The sequence below is a fragment of the Centroberyx affinis genome, unplaced genomic scaffold (assembly GCF_046629955.1).
Source record: "Centroberyx affinis isolate AG114_WGS23_722 - 3 ecotype Tasmania unplaced genomic scaffold, CSIRO-AGI_Caff_v1 ptg003182l_1, whole genome shotgun sequence".
NCBI classification, from domain to species: domain Eukaryota; kingdom Metazoa; phylum Chordata; class Actinopteri; order Beryciformes; family Berycidae; genus Centroberyx; species Centroberyx affinis.
The window spans coordinates 1-24,527 of NW_027281228.1; the positions used below are offsets into that span (position 1 = coordinate 1).

General features: G+C 44.2%; 2 protein-coding genes across 4 annotated transcripts in view; one reads left to right on the forward strand and one right to left on the reverse strand.

The window, feature by feature from the left end:
* Positions 1-285: 285 nt before the first annotated feature.
* On the reverse strand, positions 286-7,934 carry LOC139659979 (methylcrotonoyl-CoA carboxylase beta chain, mitochondrial-like). Its single transcript, XM_071538015.1, has 9 exons — positions 7,833-7,934; positions 7,039-7,137; positions 5,149-5,313; positions 4,858-5,054; positions 4,510-4,688; positions 4,273-4,353; positions 830-1,008; positions 500-716; positions 286-381 (listed from the first exon to the last, which is right to left on the reverse strand). Exons 1-9 carry the CDS (start codon positions 7,850-7,852, stop codon positions 286-288), a joined length of 1,233 nt encoding a protein of 410 aa, XP_071394116.1. The 5' UTR covers positions 7,853-7,934.
* Positions 7,935-9,738: 1,804 nt separating this feature from the next.
* fnbp1l (formin binding protein 1-like) overlaps positions 9,739-24,527 on the forward strand; it is a 46,743-nt gene continuing 31,954 nt past the window's right edge. For all 3 annotated transcript variants that reach the window (XM_071538008.1, XM_071538009.1, XM_071538011.1), the window contains exon 1: positions 9,739-9,854. In XM_071538008.1, the coding sequence (XP_071394109.1) occupies positions 9,831-9,854 (24 nt within the window). In that variant the 5' untranslated portion in view covers positions 9,739-9,830. The remainder of the gene's footprint in view (positions 9,855-24,527) is intronic.

Sequence of the window (24,527 nt, forward strand, 5' to 3'; positions counted from 1 at the left end):
TTAATGAGGGTAGCTCCTAATCTCAAGAGGGTGAGGGGCCACTGAGTTTGTGGGTGGGGAGTAAAGTATGTTTCTTACACTCTTTTTCACTATATGGAAGCAATGGAGACAAAATCTTGTACGTTTGTAGTATTTGGACAATAAGAGTGATCCTGATTGTGTGTCTCTCTACATGGCTTTGATTACACCAGCCTTGTTTGTAGACTGAAAAACTTGTGTTGCTCCTGCTGTCATTGCCCAAAGTGTGTGTGTGTGTGTGTGTGTGGGTGTGTGTGAGTGTCTCTCTTACCCGTGTATCTTTGCGAAGCCAGTGACCAGTGTAGTCCCAAAGCGAGCTTTAAACTCTTGGAATCGGCTCCCGTCTGTCAGCCGACTGACTACCTGACAGACAGAAAGACAACAACAACCAACAGGATTTTTCCCAGGAAAGACCTACCAGACACAGTGTTATCCATGTTTTGAGTGTGTGTGTGTGTGTGTGTGTGTGTGCATTCTGTACCATTTTAACATCCAGACTGTGGTTATAGTTTAGCGGCGCCAGCCCCAGAAGCTCCTCCGAACTATACAGTGGCTCCTCCTCTCCCCTCCTCTTCCCCTCCACCGCCTCCTCCTCCTCTTCCTCGGGCAGCTGGTAGTTGAGGGTGGATATGATGTTTCTGGTGTAATCGTACGCCTCCTTCTCTTCCCAGGCAAAGTGGTCCACACAGCCGCTCACCCTGAACCCGAAAAAATTGGCATATTTATTCATTTTATTTTGGCACATATGGGCCTCCGTACGGAAATAAGGGTTATTCCAATTCTGACATCCTCTCCTTTATCCTACACCTACTCGGCGTGAAGCCTGGCTCCTCCCAGGTCCTCCGGCGTGACCTCCTCTCCCGTGGCGGCCTTGACGAGCGGCGGTCCGCCCAGGAATATGGTCCCTATCCGGTGCACCATCACCGTCTCCTCTGCCATGGTGGGGATGTAAGCCCCGCCCGCCGTGCACGACCCGCACACCACCGACACCTTCAGGACACAGTAAATATAGGAAATAATGAGGTAAATATTGGCGTTTTGGACCCACAGTGTAATCGGATGGCTTTGTTTACTTCAATAATTTGGGAGAAGGCTGAGATGGAACTATTCCTTTAAAGTTAGATATTTAGGATTCTTAGAGTCTTTCTATTATATTCAACACTAACATCTGAATGCAGCATATGTTAGCGTTATGTCATCTCTATACCTTAGCTTGGTGTCATCTTGATTACTGCTCTGTTATTTGGGCTTCAGCTTCTAAGACTGACCTTTCGAAATTAGAAATGGCACAAAATAGGGCTACTACACTCACTCATTGTGTTCCCTAGGCTGTTGGTCAACGCAGATCGAATGCATTCCCACCTTTTGTGGCGGGAATGTTTCAAATAAATTAGCCAGCAGTTTACTTGTGATCTTCAGAAACATTATTTATACTCCAAACCCTGGAGGTTGTTTTAATCAAACACGATATTGCCGATGCTCACCAATACAATAGAACAGCCAATAGAGGACCAATGCACAGGAAATGCATTCCTTGTTATTTAAATAGTAACTAACCCCCAAACCCAAATCTGTGTAAAGCCTGACATCTAATGGTGAAAAGTAGGGTACTGAACTGGTCATCTGCTATTGGCTGGTCTTTTGTGCCAGGTGATATCACCTATAGAGGACAACAGGTGATGATATCACCTGGCAAAGACCAGCCAATAGCAGATGGCCAGTTCAGTACCCTACTTTTCACCATTAAGGCTGTTTTATGGTTATAAGACAAGTGTCTGTCGACAGTGTCTTAAGACAAAAAGGATGTAATAAAGACAGAAGTATGTGTCGTCCGACAATGTCTTGTACCTGTCGAAATTTGTAAGGTTGCAGATTTGATTTGTCTTACATTTTAAATGGTTGGCTGGATCGAGCATTCTATCGTTGCCATGGAGATGGAAACAGCTATCTAACTACTTGCTTTGACCGAGGGGAATAAAAATAGTAAAAGTAGCATTGTAACATTGTAATGGATGGTTTTGAGGAGAGACTGGCAGAACAAGTGAGGAAATATCAGCAGCTGTTTTGCTGCTGTTTTGGCAGCAAAACAGCGATGGAGAAGTCTTCGTGACCGGTAACGTTAAGCTTATTATGTCCGTTAATTTACTATAATGTCAACTTGATTAGCTGCTGTAGCTCTATGTGGTAACAAATGTAGCAGTTCACAATCACAAGGTAAACCCTTGGCATTAACAGTAATAAAGCCATGCTAAAATGTTTTTTTTAATTTTATGGTAAGGTATGGTATGGATTTTACTAACGTTAGCTGTGTGTGTGTGTGTGTGTGTGCGTATTTGAGATAGGTTCAGTAAGGCAAAAAAGAGGATGAAGGGTAGGAGTGGAGATGCTGGGGGAAAATGGTTAAAGTGTCCCTGCAATTTTTGCTAGCCTGTCATGGTTGACTGCATGTAAAAAGCAGGGACACAGAGACCAACGTTGTGGTGGAGACAGAGGAGGTGAGGTATAGCCAAGACAGGACAAGCTGAGTGGAGATAGTCTAAAGTTATAATGTACTGTTATGGAATTTCTGCAATGTGCTTTTTCAATTTCTGCCTGTGTTCCTATGTATGCCAAGAATGATCACAGAACTGAACTGGAAATTCAATTACAATACTGTGTATGTGGCTAAATAATACCTAGGCTGCAAGCTGCAGTACAAAAATATCAATTTTTTTCTTTGTCTCTAGTCCTCCTCCCCACAAACAAACCTATCTACCATATCCATGGAGGACATGGATACAATATTTTGTCCTCCTACTCCACTACTTGAATTATTGCTTTGATCATGATCATTACGATGTGTTTTAGACGATTATCAATTATTTCTCAAAAACATGGCGATATAATTGTTTGACTATCCAGCAGCGTCAGAACATGGTAGGGGTGGCAACAGTCGGGATTGGACAGTGTTTTTAAACAGCTAGGTGGCCTCCACTGATGCCTTAGATAAAAGGCTCAAAATGATTAGGCTATATGGAGATGACAGAAAAGTAAAGTAACTGAAGACAACCATTCGAGACACTGTGAAAGCAGTTAAATAATGTGTGGGAGGCAGTTATATATTAAATGTGTCGGATCTGTTTTCGTGCCGCTCTCCGTGGTGCTGATTGCCAGGGGCCAGATACACTATGTTTACATCCGTCTCAAAAAAGTCATATACATATAGGCTATAGCCTGCCTCTGCTTTTCAAAAATGAAATGACGCATATGTTACTGCCTTGATCATTAGTTTACCTGGATAGGGACGCATTAGATGGGTGTGCGGTGGGAATGCTGCATCTCCAAGGAACACATGCGGTGTGGGAATGCTGGTTCCCGGCAGGTCTTGTGGTGGAGGCAAATCTAGTTGACCTCGCAACAACTTCTGGCCAAATGCACTCTCTCTTTTATCACAACATGTTTGCCATCTACAGATCCAACACACTTTGGATAATTCCAAACTCTCCAAAACTCCCTTGAAATCTCCTCCCACCCGGAACGTGAAGGAACAGCAACAAAGTCTTGTTTCAAGGCCATCCAGATCGCCTCGCATATTTCAGTCAAAATTAGCGGCACTGTTGTTGTCCCCGGTCTGTTAACTGGCTGCTACACTCTGCTGTGATGACCCAGATGCCAGGATCCATAGAGCTACAGCCAGTCTCTGTGACACTCCAACGGGGTTAATGTGTAATGGGGTGTTTTGGTGGTTAAAATAGGGTGTGATCCGACGTAGGAGGTCATCAAAACGATATCTAGACATCCGAAAGTACCCGTATCCGAAAGTGATGTCTCTCATCCATCTCTCTCATTTGTCTACCTAGGAGGTATTCCCCTTGCTCCTCTTTAGTCCGGTTTATCGGGCGCACGGACCACAATCTTCTTCTCCTTTGTCTCCTCCTCCGCAGTAAAATTCAATTTAAAATGTCCTCTTCCTCTGACAAATCAAACGTATCATAGTATCCAGCAGCCATCTTTCATAAACACAAACCAGCCGGAAGCGTCAAACTGGTTACCATGGAGATGACCGTTGACAGCAGCTTGTGCCCTTGACACTTGTCTTATAACCATAAAACAGCCTTTAGGGGTCAGGCTTCACCACAGATTTGGGTTTGGGGTGTGTAAAAAAAAAAATTGTAACTGGTTTCCTTTATTTCATACCTGTATTTTCACTCAGTAATAAAATGTAAACAAACCGAGTCTATTTTAGAATGTCTGTCCTACTTTCTGCTTTCCTACCTGCGGGATCTTCATGGAAGACATGATCGCTTCATTGTAGAACGTCCGGCCTCCTTGGTTCTTATCCGGGAAGATCTCTGACTGGATATTCACACACACAAACAAGCACACACACACACACACACATACAAAGTCAATTCGATCTACCATTTGAGCCCACTGGTTAAGACACCGTTCTGGTTGCAGGCACTTGTTGAGTCAAAAGTGTGTGTTCTGTGTGTGTGTGTGTGTGTTAACCTGCAGCGGTAGGAAGGCCCCTCCGGAGTCGACCAGGTAGACGCAGGGGAGGCGGTTCTGGATGGCCACTTCCTGTGCCCGCAGCTGCTTCTTCACCGTGATTGGGTAAGCCGTGCCGCCTTTCACCGTGGCGTCGTTGGCGATGAACACGCACCACAGACCGTTGATCCTGCCTATGCCTGCATGGACACACACACACACACACACACACACACACGGTTAGAGGTTTCTGAATGTCTTGTTCATTATGTGATCGTTTAACCGCAGTTACAGATGAAACGCTGATGTCTAGTGACAATTTCAAAACATTATGATATAGTGAGTTTATGCTTATTCGTGGTTTCGGACCGGTCAGGCAGCCGGCTGAAGGGATGTCCCCGTACGGCAGACCCAGACCGGCGAACGGAGACAGCTCCAAAAAGTCCTCGTCATCCAATAGGAGGCGAAGGCGGTCCTGGACCAGCAGCTTCTTGTTCCGCTTGGTGTGTCGGGCTATGGCGTTGTCCCCGCCCCCTTTCCTCACCTTCTCCCTCAACTCCACGTACCTGAGGAGAGAGAGAGAGAGGTTGGAACTGCACTCTATCTGTTTCTATCCATTCATGCTGACACCAGATCAGAGGTGAGCGGCGCAGAGCCTACTTGTGGTGGCAGGCGGCGCTGTTGCGGAGGTTGGCTTCGTAGACGTGCTGCTGGACGGGCTGGAGGGGCTGCTGCAGCACCGGGAAGGCACTGGGCAGAGCTCTCCTCCTCCGGGAGACGGAGCCCATGCAGCGGACTGGACACTGGCCACACTGCTCACCCGGCCTGGTGCAGAAGAGTGATAGATAACAGAGAGAATCACAGGAAAGTATTTGGAAGACAACTGACAGCTTAAAGGAAGGAATTCACTATGTTTTTGGGAGATTGGTCCGTTGGTTAACTTTGGCGTCTATGAGAACATAGACACCAAAATCATCCATGTGTCCCTGGTAGATCATTGGCTCCGGTGCTCCATGCTAACGCTTTAGCATACACTATGTTGAGTGATAGTAGGCTGCATGCTAACACTTTAGCATCCACTATGTTGAGCGATAGTTGACTCCATGCTAACACTTTAGCATCCACTATGTTGAGCGATAGTTGACTCCATGCTAACACTTTAGCACAGTGTTTCTCAAGCTTTTTCATATCAAGGACCCTTAATTTAGTCCACATTAGAGCCACGGACCCCCATTTGACCCAAATCTGAGAATATTTGTATTGTTAGATATGATTTTGTCCAGAATTCCATGACGATCTGTATTGGAGATAGAGCGATAACAGAGAAACTAATTCTTCCACATTCTCTAATTGTGTTAACGTCTTGTAAATGAAATAATGCTGAAGTTTAACAATTCATCAATTTGCTGGGGACCCCCTGGAACCCCCTCAAGGACCCCTGGTGGTCCCCGGACTGCACATTGAGAACCACTGCTTTATCATCCACTATGTTGAGTGATAGCAGGCTCCATGCTAACATTTTAGCATACACTATGTTGAGTGATAGTAGGCTCCATGCTAACACTTTAGCATACACTATGTTGAGTGATAGTAGGCTCCATGCTAACACTTTAGCATTCACTATGTTGAGTGAGCAGGCAGCTAGCATTATCAAAAGTAATAAGATTAACTTTTTACTGATACATAGGTGTTAGTGGTGTTTGTTATATGGCTTCTACATTCCTAAATTTTCAAAATGAAATATCACTAACTCAGTATAGCTGATGTAGCCAGGTTTATTATTGGAACTATTTCAGGTGAACAAGCCACGTATTCATCCGCTGCACAGTGATTTTTAGCTGTACACCGTGTTCCATCACCCACCACCTCACCTCCTAAAGTGAAGGTGGTTTGAGTTATATTTCATATTCAATTTTACCAATTTCCCCACATAAAGGCCAGACTTGGCCACGTATCATTTAAGATGACTTACCTTCAGAGCTGCTACAAGTTCTCATTTTTGCAGTTTTGCGATAATGCTAGTCGCCTACTATCACTCAACATAGTGAATGCTAAAGCAGTGGTTCTCAACGTGGGGTCCGGGGCCCACCAGGGGTCCTTGAGGGAGTTCCAGGGGGTCCCCAGCAAACTGATGAATTGTTAAACTTCAGCATTATTTAATTTACGAGAAGTTAACACAATTAGAGAATGTAGAAGAATGACTGTTTTGATCACAGTTTCTGTCTCTCTACTTACAATACATTTGGACAAAATCATATCTAATAATAAAAATATTCGCAGATTTGGGTCCGAGAGACAAAATCTCATCAAATGGGGGTCCGTGGCCCTAATGTGGACTAAATTAGGGTCCTTGATATGAAAGCATGGAGCACCAGAGCAATAAACTACACTCAGCATGGAACTCAGCATTTTTTTTATGTTGATGTTTCCAGGTTAATGATTGACAGGATGACACGTCAAATGGATGGAGGCTTGCCAGGACGGGAGTTTGAACTTGACATAGACAAGATTATAAACACACACACACACACAATCGAGTGAAGTAGTCACCTGTGTCTTTTGTCTGTTGTGTTTCTTACCGCCCACGATGGAGACTGGGAGTAAGGCAATGCTAAGGCAGGACACACTCTTCCTCCGCTACACACACTCCTTGGAGAGGGAGAGGGAGAGGGAGAGAGAGAGAGAGAGAGAGAGACCTTGAAAGCGTATTATCATGTTACACTTTATGTTTAACGGTTTTTCCCCGTGAAAAGTCATCGAGTATCACGCATGAAAAAATAATGTTAATCATATTTTTAGATATGCTAAATGTTGAACGGGGTCAAATTGACCCCAAACATAACAGGAGGGTTAAACCTGCATGTCCATCTGATTCAATTTAACCAAAGCTATTTTTCCACTTCGTCCTCAAAATCACGGTTTCTCCTCCATAAGTAGGGCAGGGTCACTGGGTTATATGTCCGTCAGTTGACCTCACTGACATATATGAAGATACTCAAACTTTTGTCGAGCACACTCACATCCATGACACTGGATATACTTGATACACGGGTGTCAACAGCAACAATGTGCAAAAATGCATGCGTTTGGTCATTTTTTTGGAAGCTATATTTTCAAACACACCTCTAAACCTAACCTGAAGTGTATAAGAAATGCATTTATGCCATTTTGGCGAGCTTCGCTGCTTAAAACAGATAGGTCAATGCATAGAAAAAGCAGAGTATATGAGAAAATGTATGCCAAAGGTCGTGGAGACAATAGGCGTCTAACGTTATCATTTCACGTGCGAGCGACTAAAAAAATAAATGCATCAGTTTAAACCGTAAATGTGTAACAGTTCTTACCTTGCAATGCAGCGGTACATGGTTGTAAGTCTTGACTGTAATGCGATACAACTTAAAAACTTACGCCCACAACACTGAACTACATATTTCGCTTAGTGTTACAGTGAAAAACGCTGGGATGGAAACAAGAAATTGAGCTGCCTGGTTCCCTGTAGCCGCAGAGCAGCTGAAGGGTACGGCAAAGCAAGTGGGTCAAAACGTGTATACATACATACACTTACAAACTTCATACATCTTTGAGTCACGGATAGACCAATCACGTTCGATTCTATACAGTTATTATTGTACGCGCGCCATAGGTTTTAACACGCGCATGTAAAGCAACATTTCTTATCATAGGTGTAACCTAAGATGTGTGTGTTATCATACGTGTACGTAGGCTACATACATCTGCCTTGCAATAGTAGGGACACCTTTTCGCCGCAAGAGGGCTCTGCTCACTAATTAACGAGTTTGGATTGTGTCCGGAGATTGTATGTGTTTGAGAAGAGGAATCACTCGTCGTCGTCGTCTGGTCGACGTGGGCGTTAACCCTCTCTGTTCTCTTCCTCTCAAAAGCTACTCATCAAAATATAGATTCTACCTCTGGATGTTAACAGCACTTTCGGCCTGGGTGCCATTTGGTCCGAATAAACCTTGGATGTTTTTAAAGGAGGATATCGGCAACAGTGAGAGATATCTGGTAACTTCTCCATGAAGCTATCCCAATAAGCTACATTAGGCTCTGATCTGCCCGATGCCGTTTGTGGTACCCTGAAATTTCAGCAGAGTAAGACCTCTTCTCTTTTACCTGCTCTCTGATCATACTTGGAGAGCGGACAAACCAGAGAAAATCCAAATAGTTCAATTACAGCAACTGAATATTACAGACTGATGTCTTATTCTCAACTTCAACTAGAGAACTAACTTCGACTATTCAAAAGATCAGCAACAAACTTTCCTAATAGAACCTGCTATACAAATAATCCAGCAAAAGTTTTTACAGGAGTATTACACGAATATTACAGTAATATCATAGGAAATAAAAAAATAATAATAATAAAAAAAATACCACAGAGTAATATGAAGTCACTATAAACTCACTGCTGAGTAGCACAGACACACCTTCATTTAGGTCCCTATGGAAAAATTATTGGAATGTTATAGTAATTTTTCATTGGGGTTGACATTTATTTGACTGTACTGTGTGAAGTTCATAACAAGCACCTGTGAAATCCTATAATAACTAGTTTATCGGGTCTTAGTGATTCTTGTTAATATTTGTTATAACGAACAAGTTATCAAAAATCAAAATCACTCCTCAAACATATCAACAGCCTCAAACATGGACCAAACAGGCCACTATAAAGCAGAGAGTCCCGGTCCTCAATTCCGATTGGCTGAGAAGTCATTAAAGCACACCTGTCACCACATAACAGCTAATTTAAATATTATTTTTCTACCCACAAACCACCACTCACACTGGTACATGTGTCTAGCAATTCTGTTGTTTATTAACACTTTAGGAACTATATTCCTTAATGGATTAATAAAACTCAATTACTATTATTATTTAATTATTCTGACTAAAATAGAAGATGAATTCAACATTTGTTTTCTCTTTTTATTACAATCCTGCATTATTGCATTATCCTGTTACTCATACCTAACAACGCTCCTTATCTGCTCTAAAATCACAGTAAAGCAAAGTCTCTTATGTTTTTTTTTTTGGTTAAGTTAGTTAGGCTACTCTGTGGAAAACTACTACCAAAAAGTATTTTTAGGGCCAGTGTAGCCCCGGGGCCCTGGTTTCGTTTGGGCGGCCCTGCTGCTGTATATCGCTGATTCAGGCGGGGAGGGAGGGAGGAGGAAAAGTGTGTGTGTGTGTGTATGTGTGTGTGTTTGTCGACAGACAGTCAGTCAGGACTAGGGGAGAGACCAGCAGCGGCGGCGGTCCAGGCGAGGCTGAGCGGGGAAAACTGCGTCCAATCCGGGAGAACTCACAAGGAGGAATCCGCGATGAGTTGGGGAACGGAGCTGTGGGTACGTCTGAACTGCTGCGCTGTGTTTCTGCCCGACTGCTCGGACTGTTTGCTTTGTCTTTTCTCGCGGACAACACGGGCAGACTTGTTGGGGAATTCGGGTGGAACGAAGGTGCCGTGTTACCTTTTAGCATTGTGTGTACAGGCGAGCAGCTAACAGCTAGCTGGCCGGCTGCTAGCCAGCGACGCTAAGCTAGCTAATCCTTACAATGCACCTTAGCCGCGGTGACAGCGGGCTGAACAATAGGCAAGTCCTGCAGACACACGGCCAGACGGCCGGGGCGGGTCAGGCTGCCTCGCCCGCCCCGGCAGCCTGTCAGCACGGATAAAAATCCCCGTTGTTGCATTGATCTGGCTGCGAGAGCGGCAAGTTATGAAGTTATATCTTGGCGGATTTTGGATGTCACACCCTGTTTCAAAGACAGCCAGGCAAGGGATCCCGTTAGCGGGGTGGGGGGAACGGTGGGATCCGGGGTCGACCGCCGTCCTGCTCCGTCCCCTTTCTAATGCAACATCATAACCTTAACTTAGACTTTGCTGCTATTTGCTGGACGGACTGATTGGTATATTATCTTTGTGGCCAATTTTCCAGGTTTTTTTGCCTTAACTTCCATGGGAAAGGAGGGGATAGATGCTCGGATCGGATGCGTCGGCCGACCCGTGCCTCATAACGCGTGTCCTGTGTCTTCCTGTCTGTTTTAACTCAGTCAGTAACTGGAAGTCGTTTATCAAATGTTATTAGCTCAGTCAGTCTTACAGGAGCCGTCTGCTCTTTGTCAAGTTCAGTAGATCTCAGGCTGGTGAACCCTGTATATGTGTGTGTGTGTGTGTGAGAGAGAGAGAGAGAGAGATCCCTATTTACATCAGCCTAAAAAGGTTTCCATGCTTTGTTTTTTCCATTTTCTCAAAAAATGAGATGCAATATTGCGTTGATTTATTTAATATATCTAGGTTATAACAGCTCTACCTCTAAATGACAGTGTAGTGAGTACCAGGCTGTATTTTTGGGGTGTTGGCCAGCAAAAGCTGTGGTCACCCGTGGCAACTGGCAGCATCCCGTGTGTGTGTGTGTGTGTGTGTGTGTGTGTGTGTGTGTGTGTGTGTGTATGTGGTGGGGGAGAGGAGAAGAGCAGGATAGGCTGCTTGACTCATGGCTATTCCAGTCCACAGGGACAGGATAGAGAAGCAGAGTGTGTAGGGATAAAACAGAGCATGGTTTCTCAATGTGAGGCCTGGGGGGCACTTCACCTCCATGAGATGATGCTGAATGGCCCCTATAGTGGCTATAATCTACAATACGTTGTAATTTAAACTCATATTTAGTTTGAATTTGAAGCAGTTCTACCTATTCTGACTATTCTGAAATGTAGTCAATGAACAGTGATGCAATTTTCCAGGATTCCATGTTTTGTTTTTTTGGACGTGCAACTCCCATTCACGTCTCCCATTCAGTTTTCCTTGTTGTTTTTTTTCCTCCTGCTTTTTCTTTTTTTTTTTTTTTTTTTTGGTCCGTGGATGGAGTACCAATCAGGATAGGAGGATAGAGAACTCGGCACTGCCAGAGGCTGCTTTCCCAGCCAGACAGACAGAAACACAGACTGGCTAGTGATCAGGAGTCTGAGACGGAGAGAGAGAGGAGAGGAGAAAATTCAATTTTAGAGAATTACTCTTCAGAGTCTTAAGGTGTGAATGCCCTTTCAGTTAATTGGAATCAGGTCAAATTTGGGGTTGTTAGATATTGTTACCATTTGATTAAATTACATAAAAAACATACAAATTCTGTAGACTGGTCATAAAGAGAAGTGTTCAGATTGGTCCCCATGTTGCTGAGTATGTGCATTAATACCATGACATTTAAAATTTTAGCCATACATTGTCCTTCAGTTTCCCTAAAATGCAAGGATGCTTTTCCCCCACACAGTATCCAGTAATGGAAAATGACCAGATGACCAAGGTATTCCACTCGTTGGCCATTGAAATGTATTCCAGTCCATCTCAGTTTGTCATATGGTCAGCGCTGCAGTGAAGCGCAGTATGATCTGCCGAGTGGAGACGCTGCGACTGATGGATCTTCATAATCCCGTGAGCCTGCTGATGAGATTAATTCAGATTACACATGATTGGCTGTCCGATGTCAGATTACAGGCGATTGGCTGCCTAGTGTCAGATTACAGATTATTGTCTGAAAAAGAAGACGTAATGCGGTTGATTGGCCGTCATGCTTCACACAGGATTGACTGTCTCGTGTCAGACAGTGCAGACTATTGGCTGTCTGATTTAATATGACAGACTATTGGCTGACTGCATGATGAGTCAGGATTGGGTTGATGTCAGATGCGTTGGCTGCAGACTACATAGATGCCTGGTTGCATATACACAGACTAATTCCATCATCATGTATAAGTCCATATTTTGCATTATTACTTAGATTATAATGCAGCATTCTCACTGGCATACTATTAGTATCCTAGTACAGTGGTTCTCAACGTGGGGTCCGGGGACCACCAGGGGTCCTTGAGGGGGTTCCAGGAGGTCCACCGGAAAATTGATGAATTGTTAAACTTCACCATTAAGAAGTGAACACAATTAGAGAATGTAGAAGAATGACTGTTTTGATCATAGTTTCACTGTTATCTCTCTCAAAAAATCTCATCAAATGGGGGTCCATGGCCCTAATGTGGACTAAATTAGGGGTCCTTGATATGAAAAAGGTTGAGAATCACTGTTCTAGTATATTCTACTAAACTGGATAGGTCTACTTAGCTTGGTGGCCTTAGTATGTTCTGTGTAGTGTGGTGGCTTTAGCATGTTGCACTTAACATGTTGGCCTTAGCATGTTCTGCGCAGTGTGGTAGTCTTGGTGTATTTTCCGCAGCCTGGCGGCCTGCGGGGCCGTGCCAGGCGTTTTGGCTGCAGCCCAGGCCTGTGAGACGTTACAAAGCAAGCGAGGAACATCCTATTAACTGAGTTGGCTTCCTGCCCTCCGACAGACACACTCATACAGTTAGGAAGTGTCTGTCTGAATGGAAGCTCTGTGTGTGTGTGTGTGTGTGTGTGTGTGTGAGAGATGCTGCCACGCTGTGCTCTGGTCTGTCTCGTGGAGGTGAGTCGGAGGCCGGTGGAGCGGAGCGGCCAGCCTGACTGACTGAAGGACAAGAGGCAGACGGGAGGTCGTCTCTGCCGACCGGCCAGGCTGAAAGACAAGAACAGGGGGATTGAGAGTGGAAGGAAAGAGGATGGGGCGTTACTGAGCGGCTAAACTATTGATTTTTTGCTTCTAAGTCTGTCATTGTTTTGGTCTCAGTCTTGGTTCTTCTCGTCCTAAAACTGTTACATTGCTATATTTTGGATGGGTTATTGGGATCACAATAACATTACATTAGCCCCATGTTGGATAAATGATTACCTCATTCATTTTCAAACATTAGTATAATTACCAAGATTTTTCTTCCCATACAAGAGTGCCTTCATTTCTGAAAAAGCCACATGCTCTGTCAGGTATAGTGGCTTTTCCTTTCCACCTTTTTTTCCCTACATTTTCAGACCTATATTTGTGTTTCGGGGGAGTATCTCTCTGACTTATAATGCAGTTTTTATTTATAAAGTTTCACCTTCTGTCTGGCAGTTTTCTTCATGCGGTGCCCCGCCGCTGCTGAACGATCACAGGGGAAACCACCTACCCTCGCTCGTGTTTGCATAGGAAGTGGGTCTGTGGTGGTTGTAGTTCTTTGCGAGAGGGCGTCTGTGGTTAGTAGGTCAGTAGTCTGGTTCTTAGCCGGTCACAGTGGGTGTGAATGAAGTCACGTTGGAGCGGAGGGCGCTGGCCTGCACACAACAAGCTGTTACACTCGGCGCGGCCAAGCCTGCCCACTGTCAGCTCTGTGTGTGTGTGTGTGTGAGAGAGAGAGAGAGAGAGAGAGAGAGAACATGTTTGCACGCCTGTATGTAAGAAGGAAGCAAGGCCATGCTACGTGTGCGAGGGTGGGTGTCTTTCCTAATTAACGATGTTGTGCTAACATGTCTCCCGGAGGCAGGGAGGGAGGGAAGAGGTGTGAGAGAAGGACGGAGGAGTAGAGGGAGACCATCAAGGGAGGAGATGTAATGATGGAGGGAGGAGGAGGGGGGGAGGCACTGAAAGAGAGAGGGACAGAGGGAGGTGAGTCAATAAAGGGAGATGGGAGTGTGATTATTATTACTTTTTGGTTGCTTTAGTCTCTGTTCTCTCCTCTGTCTTTCTTAGTCTTTCTTTCCATCTTTCTCTCTTTTACACCCCCTCCTCTCATTCTGTTTCTCACTCCATTTCTCCCTCTCTCTCTCTCTCTCTCGACGGGGCAGTCGTACGCCAATGAGAAGCAAGGCAACAGTAAACATTTCATCCCCCACAAATGATGCAGTCCCCCTCAATCAGTACCAAATATGTTCTCTCTCTCTCTCTCTCTCTCTCTCTCTCCCCCACAGCTGCTGCCTGCTTCCTCTTGGCGGGTCGTCAGAATGTGTCCCCACTCCCTCTCCTCTCCTCTCCTCTCCTCTCCTTCCCTCTCTTCCTTCCTCTCACCCCCCCTCTCCTGCTTGCCTCCCTGTCCTCCCTGGACGCAGCCACAGCTGGATCCTCCCAGCCAGCTGCTTGGCAGACAGACTTCAAGCTCTTCTTACAGTCGAACACTGTCACGCACACACACACACACACACACACACACACACACACACACACACACACACACACACACACACACACACACAGACACGGTTCAGCTTGAATGACGCCAAGGTGGAATTGATTTGCAGCAACTAGAATCAAAAAGTACATCAGTATAATAAATAAAGGATGGAGAATATTAGATGGATTTTTTTTGGGAGACTTTTATGTGTACTGGCCACAGTTGCTAATAAATCCCCAAAATCATCATTCGCTTTCACTGTTTTACCAGCCAACTTGATACTGATACTGTAACGACTCCCTTACAATCGTGAGAAAACTTATAGTTAATAGTTTTGGTGCTACTTGGTTTCAGGATCTCTTATGACCTACACCAGTGATTCTCAACCTTTTTCATATCAAGGACCGCTAATTTAGTCCACATTAGGGCCATGGACCCCCATTTGATGAGATTTTGTCTCTCAAACCCAAATCTGAGAATATTTTTATTGTTCGATATGATTTTGTCCAGGATTCCATGACTATCTGTATTGTAGGTAGAGAGATAACAGAGAAACTATGATCAAAACAGTCATTCTTCTACATTCTCTAATAGTGTTAACTTCTTGTAAATGAAGTGTAACAATGCATCAATTTGCTGGGGACCCCCTGGAACATCCACAAGGACCCCTGGTGGTCCCCCGGACCCCACGTTGAGAACCACTGACCTAGACTTGATGACCTTAGTTCCTTGCTTATGGCTGTCCATTATTGTCGGCGATGATGCTATAGCTATTATTAAAATGAAACTTTATTGGCGGTATTTTATTTAGATCAGTGGTTCTCAACATGTGGTCCGGGGACCACCAGGGGTCTTTGAGGGGGTTCCAGGGGGTCCCCAGCAAATTGATAAATTGTTAAACTTCAGCATTATTTCATTTACAAGAAGTGAACACAATTAGAGAATGTAGAAGAATGACTGTTTTGATCATAGTTTCTCTGTTATCTCTCTACCTACAATACAGATAGTCATGGAATTCTGGCATTCTGACAATAAAAATATTCTCAGATTTGGGTCCAAGAGACAAAATCAGATCATATGGGGGTCCGTGGCCCTAATGTGGACTAAATTAGGGGTCCTTGATATGAAAAAGGTTGAGAATCACTGTTTTAGATATCGGAGTTGTGGCAGATATCGGGTGAGGTATCATGTTTTGGAAATGGCTTCGAGTTCCTTCTGTTTCTCCAGCAGCCAGCGAATATATCTGGTTATATTACGCTTTATTCTAACACCGCTGTACGACGAGATGTTCTTTCCGGGAAGTAAAAGCTGAATCACCAGAGAGGGAAACGGTCCCAAACCCCCCTCAGTGTCCCAGCTTTTCTAGAGGCAAAGGCCTCGCCCCGGGGCCCGTCTGTCTGTCAACTGTTTATTAGTCAGCTACTTTATTAGCCAGCGGATAAAAATGCAGGCTTCGGGACACGTGGAAAGTTGGAAGACGCCGGGATGTTTTTTTTTTTTTTTTTTCTCTCTCGCTGCTGAATTTTCCCCAGATTTCCAACCCAGTCATTACACTAAACCTCTTGCTGGATGGCTGGCCGCTGTGGATCTCAGGCCGCAGTCATGACATGCTCACAGACAGTAGCGTAAACTTTCCTCCTCTTCTGTGGATGCAGTATTTGAAGAAATGAAGGCACAGACCTGGTGGTGAACCTAGATGTCCTCCGGCTGATGTCCTTGCGTCCCTGTGTACTAAACACATCGGCTAGTGCCCGCTAAAACCTGCTCCACTCCTGATCTGATCTGTGGACGGACACAAACTACTGACTGAAGACACAGACAGAACACCAACTGACCGAAAGGCAGATTGACAAACATAACACCAACTGACTGGCTAGATAGACTCGAGCAGAAGACCAAGAGACGAACAGAAGACAGAGGGTCACATTAAGCTGTTTGTTCATTCATTCATTCATTCATCCAGTCAGTCAGTCAGTCAGTCAGTCATTCATTCATTCGGTAACACTTTACAATAAGGGTCACTAAGTTAAGGGTTAGTTAATGCTTAATAAGCATTAACTAACCCTTAATTAACAGTTAACTAATGTGTCTGGTAATCATTTACTAATGGTGTTCATGTTAACTAAGGTATTCATTTATAGATTATTTAATAGTCATCTTTATAAACTATGAAATAATGTATAAATGAATACCTTAGTTAACATGAACACCATTAGTAAATTACACATTAGTTAACTGTCAATTAAGGGTTAGTTAATGCTTATTAAGCATTAACTAACCCTTATTAAGCATGAACTAACCCTTAACTTAGTGACCCTTATTGTAAAGTGTTACCATTCATTCATTCATTCATTCATTCATTCATTCATTCATTCATCCAGTCAGTCATCCTTATGTTTTTACATCTCTGATTCTGAGTTAAGCTCCATGTTTGTTAATCCGGTTCTTTGTCACTGCGTTACACACTGTTACATAGCTACCAGTGTTAGAGCGCGGAGAATGGATCCAGCATGACACCCCTTTTTGTTCCCCCTGTGTGTGTGTGTGTGTGTGTGTGTGTGAGACAGCGAGTGGGTGTAATGTTGGTCATGTGGCAATTAACCGTTCGCTCTTAGTCCCATTGTGGAACTGATAATTGCACCTCTCCACTCCTCCTCTGTCCCTCGCTCTGCTTGTTACCCCACCAACCGACCCCGCGTCTCTCTCTCTCTCTCTCTCTCTCCTGTTCGGATGGAGCGGGACCGGGACATTTTGGTTTTTTTTACAAGCGTTTCCCACAGGCCACGACAGACTGGGAAGGGGTGCTCAAATGCATGTCACAGACCCCCAAATAGACACACAGTATAGGCCATGCACCCATGTGATAAGATTTCATGGGAAGACATGGGAAGATTTTTTTGTTTTTATACTGGTAAGAGCGAAACCTTATGAAAATGAGTGAAACCTGATAGGATAGTGCTTAATTTCTAGTAAATTAAATTAGACTATTCCCCGTTTGTCTTCGGACCCCCTGGAACCCTCTCAAGGGCCTCTGCGGGTCCCCAGACCCTACGTTCACTGTGGCATTGTGTACACACAATACAAGTGCAGCTTTACGAGGCTGTTTTATCAGTCGGGGGAATCTATTTGTGGTGCGTTTGTGCTATTGTGGCCGCCGAGTGTGTATGGGAAACACTGGATACTGGCAGGAATTTGCCCCAATACACGTAAATACAGACATACTGTACACAGTGCGTATATACAAGGGACAAGAAGTAGGACAGTCCCGCCCCCCTCTCCCATTGCTCGTCTCCCTCTCTCTTCCCTTCCTACATACAGTGTGTTTACATCTGAGGAAACAATGTTAACTCCAGCAACAAAAGAGCTTTCCCAGGCTGTTTATTTGCCCCGCTGAAGTTTCAGGGCCCTATAAAACTAGTGTGTGTGTGTGTGTCTTTTCTCCGCGCCGCGTATTCACACACACGCTCACTGGAGGGTTGCAGGTTACCTAGGTAACCTGTCGCTAGTCTGTCCAGCGAAGAAGTACACAGCGTACTCCCCCTAGTTGCCATGGCTACCCCCAGACCATAATATGTCAGGTAGTCAGAGCGGAGAATAGGGAAGTCAATACAGCGAGCGGCAATCTGCTTCTGGGCCAGTTTGGTGTCCCTCCTGATTTGCAAAGGCTAGGGAAGTTTCTTTTTGGAAATAAAAGAGGTGAGGATGTAGTTTTTCTTTGGAGAGCGGGACTCATATTTTCTCCCAAACATAAACTGATTTTGCATACTATTATGCATGCTTGTTTAATGAAATTCACTGTTTTTTGCAAGGAAAAAAACAACAGAGTGAATATTTGAATCGGGCTACCGTAAATTGCAGAGGCTCGGGAAAGATTGACAGCATAGGCACCCGTAGCTACTGAATCGATTGTGACAAGCACACACTGCGATCCACTCTTGGGTCCCAACCCGGTCTTTGACAAACCCTGATCTAGAGTTCAAGTTTTGATCAAGTCTAGATTTAGGCTAAAACTTCTTTCTTACAAACTTTTACTCTTGTCAAGGGAAACAACAGAAACAAGCCTGTGACACATTATGGATCCACACTCATGGGTGTAGTAGTAGTAGTAGTAGTAGTAGTAGTAGTAGTAGTAGTAGTAGTGGCAGTAGTAGGGCTGGGCGATATGGTTGAAATCAATATCATGATAATCATAAGGATTTTTCTCAATATCAATATATATCACGATATGGTTCATGTATGCAAAATCACGTTAAATAATCAAATGAATGTTCATCTCATTGAACCGAATGGTGATGTTAGGTGTGATGTCAAACAAAACAGAAATATTCAAATAATATTCCTACCATACCTCATTTTATCAGAGTTTTTAAGTAAAATTTGCTTGTCATCATCAATTCAGACAGCAGAAATGTGTGTCACGATATCAAAATATCTTCATATCATCACGATATGATTCAACTGAAAGATGATAAACAATAATATTGAATTATCGCCCAGCCCTAGGTAGTAGTAATAGTATCCATAGTAGTAACAGTAGTCACTAGTAGTTGCTGTAGTACTAGTGGTGATGGCAGCAACAGTAGTAGTATTACACCCAAACTCTAGCCTGCTATCAGCAATTAGTCAACTGATATGGAGTTAATGGTTAATCTACATCACACACACACACACACACACACACACACACACACACACAAACACACACACATAGACACAGGGAAGTAAACCGCATTGCCCAGCATATGTTGTTCTTGGTCTTGAAAGATGCAGTGGACAGCAAAATAAACCCCATACTCTTCCCTTCTGCCACGGGGGGGGAAACTCTGCATGTAGACTCTCTATCTGTCCGTCTGTCAGCCAGGAAGTCACATGACCAGGGGCCAAAGTCTCCAGACTGACCCAGAGTCACGCTCAGCCGCTCACTGCAGGCAGAAAAAAGGGGTATTCCGCTGAATATAAAGGCATATTTATACCACGCTGAAGGCTTATCTTAAGAGATATTTCCACTGGGTACAGGGAGTTTCCGCCGTTTTTTTTTTTTATAAAAGACATTTAAAGGGGAATTCCGCGGAATATGAGGAAACATTGTAGGGAATATTCCACTGAAACTAAATAAGACGGGATGAAGGAACAAATTAATTTCCAGTGTTATATATGGATATTCGTAGGATTGTTCCACTGAACACAAAGCAACATTCAAAAGATGTAAAGGGGATGGAGAATAATGTAAAGGCATATTTAAAGGGCTATTCCGCTGAATATATTGAGTTATTTAAAGCATTTAGTTGTTTCTGGAATGTAGCCAATGGCCTCGCATATTTAAATGCAAGCTCGCATATTTGCATGCAACATTATACCTAATGGAAAGCTATTACAAGAGTGGTGATAAATTGGATTTTTGTCTTATGGCGTATTGATTTCTCTGTGAGTTTACTATTGATTGAAGTAGGACTGATGTGATGCATTTGGTGCCTAAAAAAAAAAAAAAAAAAAAAAAAAGTGGCAACTGTCAACACCCAGCGCAAGTGTCACAGCCCACAGTCACCCGCTTTAACCACCATAGACACTGTCACAGGAGAGGGTCTTATAGTCCACACACACACACACACACACACACACACACACACACACACATACACATACACACACACACAGGATAAGTTGGCAGCCACATGCCAAACCCTCACTGTGATTAGGGTACTTGAGTCAGCGGTTTGATAAATTGAGGATCTTGTGGCTTTTTTCTTTAGAGAAGCACATGCGGTGTGTGTGTGTGTGTCTGTGTGTGTGTGTGTGTGTGTGTGTGTGTGTGCCGCGCTCACACATGTGGCCTGATGACACAGCTCGCCGGATTGTCGAACAGATACAGTCATCATCACATCCTGTTCTTTCATCTTGGGCGGACGCACACACTCACACACAGGAAATGCTGCGGCTAATATAGTGAGGATAACCACCGAGACTGATTGTGCTCAAATTAGCCAGCCGTGTGTGTGTGTGTGTGTGTGTGGGTGTGTGTGTGTGTAGCCATCCATGCGATCGTTTCCTAATCCCAGTAGCACACACACTCCTTCCTTCTTCCTCTCTTCTTCACCTCTGTACTTGAAGGACAGTGTGTTTTGTATATACAGTATGTGTATGTGTTTGGGTGTGTGTGGGTGTGAAGACTGCCTACCAGCTGTGAGTGTGAGTGTGTGTGTGTGTGTGTGTATGTGATGAGTTTTGACAGAATAGCAGCCACACACAAGATGTCTGTTTTCCACTGTGTTCAAATCGCAGTGTGTGTGTGTGTGTGTCAGTGTGTGTGTGTGTGTGTAGCCCTGCAAAATCTGATGATCTTGCGTGACTCCCTCTTGTGTTGCTCCCTATCCAAAAGAACAGGGTCACCTCTGTTGCGCCCCTTTCAGACCGGACGACTGACCCGGGAAATCTGCCGGTCGACCCCGCAAAAACGACCCGGGTTAAGATCAGGGTTGAGACCCGGGTCGAGCTCCGCCCCGCTCGGGGGTTAAATCTCAGGACTTGTTAGCCGGCGTCACTCCCAATGTCTGGAGCATCATGTCGTCCGCCATCAGGGTCAGGGCCATGCATGAACCCAATTGAGAATGCGTGGTTAATTCCAATTATACCATGGTCTGGGTGAATACTCGATTCTGATTGGCTGCAGGGTGTCCATTAATTCCTGATAATGGACACCTACTAAGTAGTTCCAGTGAAACTGTCTGTTCACCGTTCTAAATTCACGCGCTAGTTATGTAGTATCAGCCTGTATCTAAAATGAGTAACCATAGCAACAGGGACGCAGTCATTTTTTCGTGAAAATCTTGATATTGATTTGGGGACAATGACATGGCTGATAGCTAGCTAGTCTTGTTGTTAAACATATTGTCAAATTATATTTACTTTTTGTTATTGACTCTGAATGTTGCTAGCATAACGTTAGCTTTCTGGCTCATAGCTGAGCCAAAGGGTTCTATGAGCTGAGCGGACTAGAAATATCTCCTGCTGCCAAGTCGTAGCTAAGGTTCGTCCTATTTACTGGAGTAGTGAACAACGTTTCCATTGCATAAGAACCTTATGGGATGGTAATGTTTGTTCCAGGTATTAGTCAAACCCTCGGGTGTTACCAGGGAAACTGAGTTATGGCTTGTGAAAAACTTTAGATTTTGATTACAAAACGCATGAAAATATATATTCATGGTCTTAATTTTTTTTTCTTTGGCAAGTGACCATGGTGTAAGCGCTGCGATGCCCGTCGGACGGTTCTGGCCTCCCCGTCGTCCATTACTTCCTGATAATGGACACCTCGTCGGGCATTATCCCTTACTTAAATTCCTGGAGTGTGAATGTGAATGTCACCCAGCTGTAAGGAATTCCATGAAATTCCACTTCTAAGAGAGTTTGTCTTATTATGAATCAATAAAACAAATCAAATATCCATTCAATCATAATGTATGTATTACGATTAAATGTGCCGCATCAAATACCACCTGAAAGGTTCCTTTAACATTTTATGATATTAATTGTTGATAATATATAACACTATGTGTAATTTCAGATATGTGGTTAAAAAAAAAAAATTTCAGTTTCCTGTAGGTTTCTTCAAATTCCAATTTAACGTGATTTTGCATACATGAACCATATCGTTATATATATTTGAGACATCGAGAAAAATCCTTATGATTATCATGATATTGATTTCAACCATATCGCCCAGCCCTAATGCAAAGTTAATGAAGAGCTATAAAAACAGCCGTGTAAATATTCTATAGATACACTGATGTTGTTTTATTGCAGTTCACTACAGTAGGGAAATTAGGAATGAATTGAGTAAAGTCATATCTATATTAGGCTGTGGTAGATTAAAATGTTCACATTCAGCAGCAGTGGTGCTCCTCTCCCCTGACAAGCATATTGATTATTGTCTACAATTAAAAACATAATGCTAACGGCCGTACACCCCAGATATGACAGTAACCAAATCTGTCCAGAGGCTGGGAAGTAAACCGATGCCTCGCGCCTTGTTGATGTCCTTTGCGGCTCCTCGACTCTTCCTCCCCCCCTCCCCCCTCCCGTCCCTTCTGGTGGTAGCCGTTGCCCGTGGCGACCGAGACGCCCGGTGACGTCCCCGCATCGGGGTGTCAAAATCTTACGATGACCTAGACCGAGCCGGTGTGCAGCCGAGCGTTCTCATTGTGTTTATTCGGTGCATTCTGTTCTCGATCCGGTTTGTTCTTCGGCATTTAAATCTTTGTTTGTAGTGGGCAATCTTGTGCTTTTGTGATCTTTGGACCGAGACGGACGTAAGAATCTGGGTTGATGGGTTTGTTCGCTCAGATGTTTTTTTTCCTTGTGAGAGAGAGAGAGAGAGGAGCTGTGTCTGTTGAACACAAAGCAAGTTAGGTTGACCAACAACAGGCAGGTTGACCCAGCAAGTTTCTTATCTCCTCCTTAGTGGAACGAATGTTTTGGCCTCCTGACATTATCATGCATGGTGAGACAACATGCTACACATCAGCTGACATAGGAAAACACACACTGCCACGGGGCGGAGTGTTAAAAGACCGTGGTGTTACTCTGCCTGCCAGGGCACGATCATAGCTGGATTATTTATAGAAGACCAGATATCAATTCATCTCTCTCTCTCTCTCTCTCTCTCCCCCTCTCCCTCCCTCTCGTCAAACCAGTCCGTCAGGGTGTGTGTGTGTGTGTGTGTGTGCGCGTACGCGAGGCAGCAAGGGGGAACAAGACAATAGAGGAGCTCGGGTTGCTATGAAACCTGACTAGCTCGCCTCAGAGAGGAGTGCCCAGGTGTGTGTGTGTGTGTGTGTGTGTGTGTTTATTTTCCACTGTGCGCAGACAGGCTTTACGCGGAGTGGGAATGGCTGTGGGAATAGATCTCAGTGCATTGGGACAGCCATTCATGGTGTCTGCAGATCTTTTAAAAAGTTCTGAAATGATTTCAACTGAATATTTAATATCCTTTAAAAAAAAAATCCTTTTATATGGTTAAATGTTGCCTTAGAGTCTTAAATATAGTTTCAAAGATCCCAAAAACCCCAGAATAGGGGTCAGCAGCAGATAATGTTGTCTCTCACCATTATGAAGCAGTTTGGCCTATATATAGTTGTTTCCTGTTGTGTGTGTGTGTGTGTGTGTGTGTGTGTGTGTGTGCGAGAGAGAGCGACTCCACAGGCTGCAACAACAGTGTGTTTATTGTGGTCAGATGATGAGGTCTGTCATCCATGTTGTTTATTATCAACACATGACACACGTGCGCTTTTTCTCTCTCTTTCTCTCTCTCTCTCTCTCTCTCTAACACCTGACGGGTTAAAACGTGACTATAACTGATTTACGGCCGTGTTGTAAAGGCAGAGAGGCTGAGAGGGCCGGAACTTTCCCTGTGTTAGACGATTGGTTTTACCCCACATATGGATTTTACCAACAGTGAACTACCAGTACAGGCTGTCCTGGGTGTCCATATAGCGGAGACACATGAAAAACATATTTTTCAATGTGTTCCAGTTATTGATAAAGACAGGCAGAAAAAAAGAAAATTGTGGATAATCAACGAATGCGTTTCTATGGAAAAGTATACAAATCTAAAAGTGTATGGAAATTGGCTCTTAGGTCTCCAGTGATTCTCCAGTGATCCCAGTGTGACTAAACCTCGTCACTGCTCAACTGCTTTAGCTCCACGGCTCCGGTCGGGATAATAGGCCCACTGTAGCCGGGTTAGGCAGTGGGACGGAGCCCTACTTTCGGCAGGGTTAGGTTAATGTTTGACCGACCCGCCCCGCCGAGGCAAAGAAAAACAGAGACCAAACGTTTTGTCACCCACGGCCAATACTTGATGAATAGCTGCTGGAGCCGATGCTGGGAATGTGTCGATTTCTACAGCTTCGATAGGAAGTATCTATGATCTGAACCAGACTTTTCTTTTTTTTTTCCTCTTTAACAGCCGCACAGCTGTGAGTAAGCTGCGTATGGACACGCGCCGCTCGAGACTATCCTCC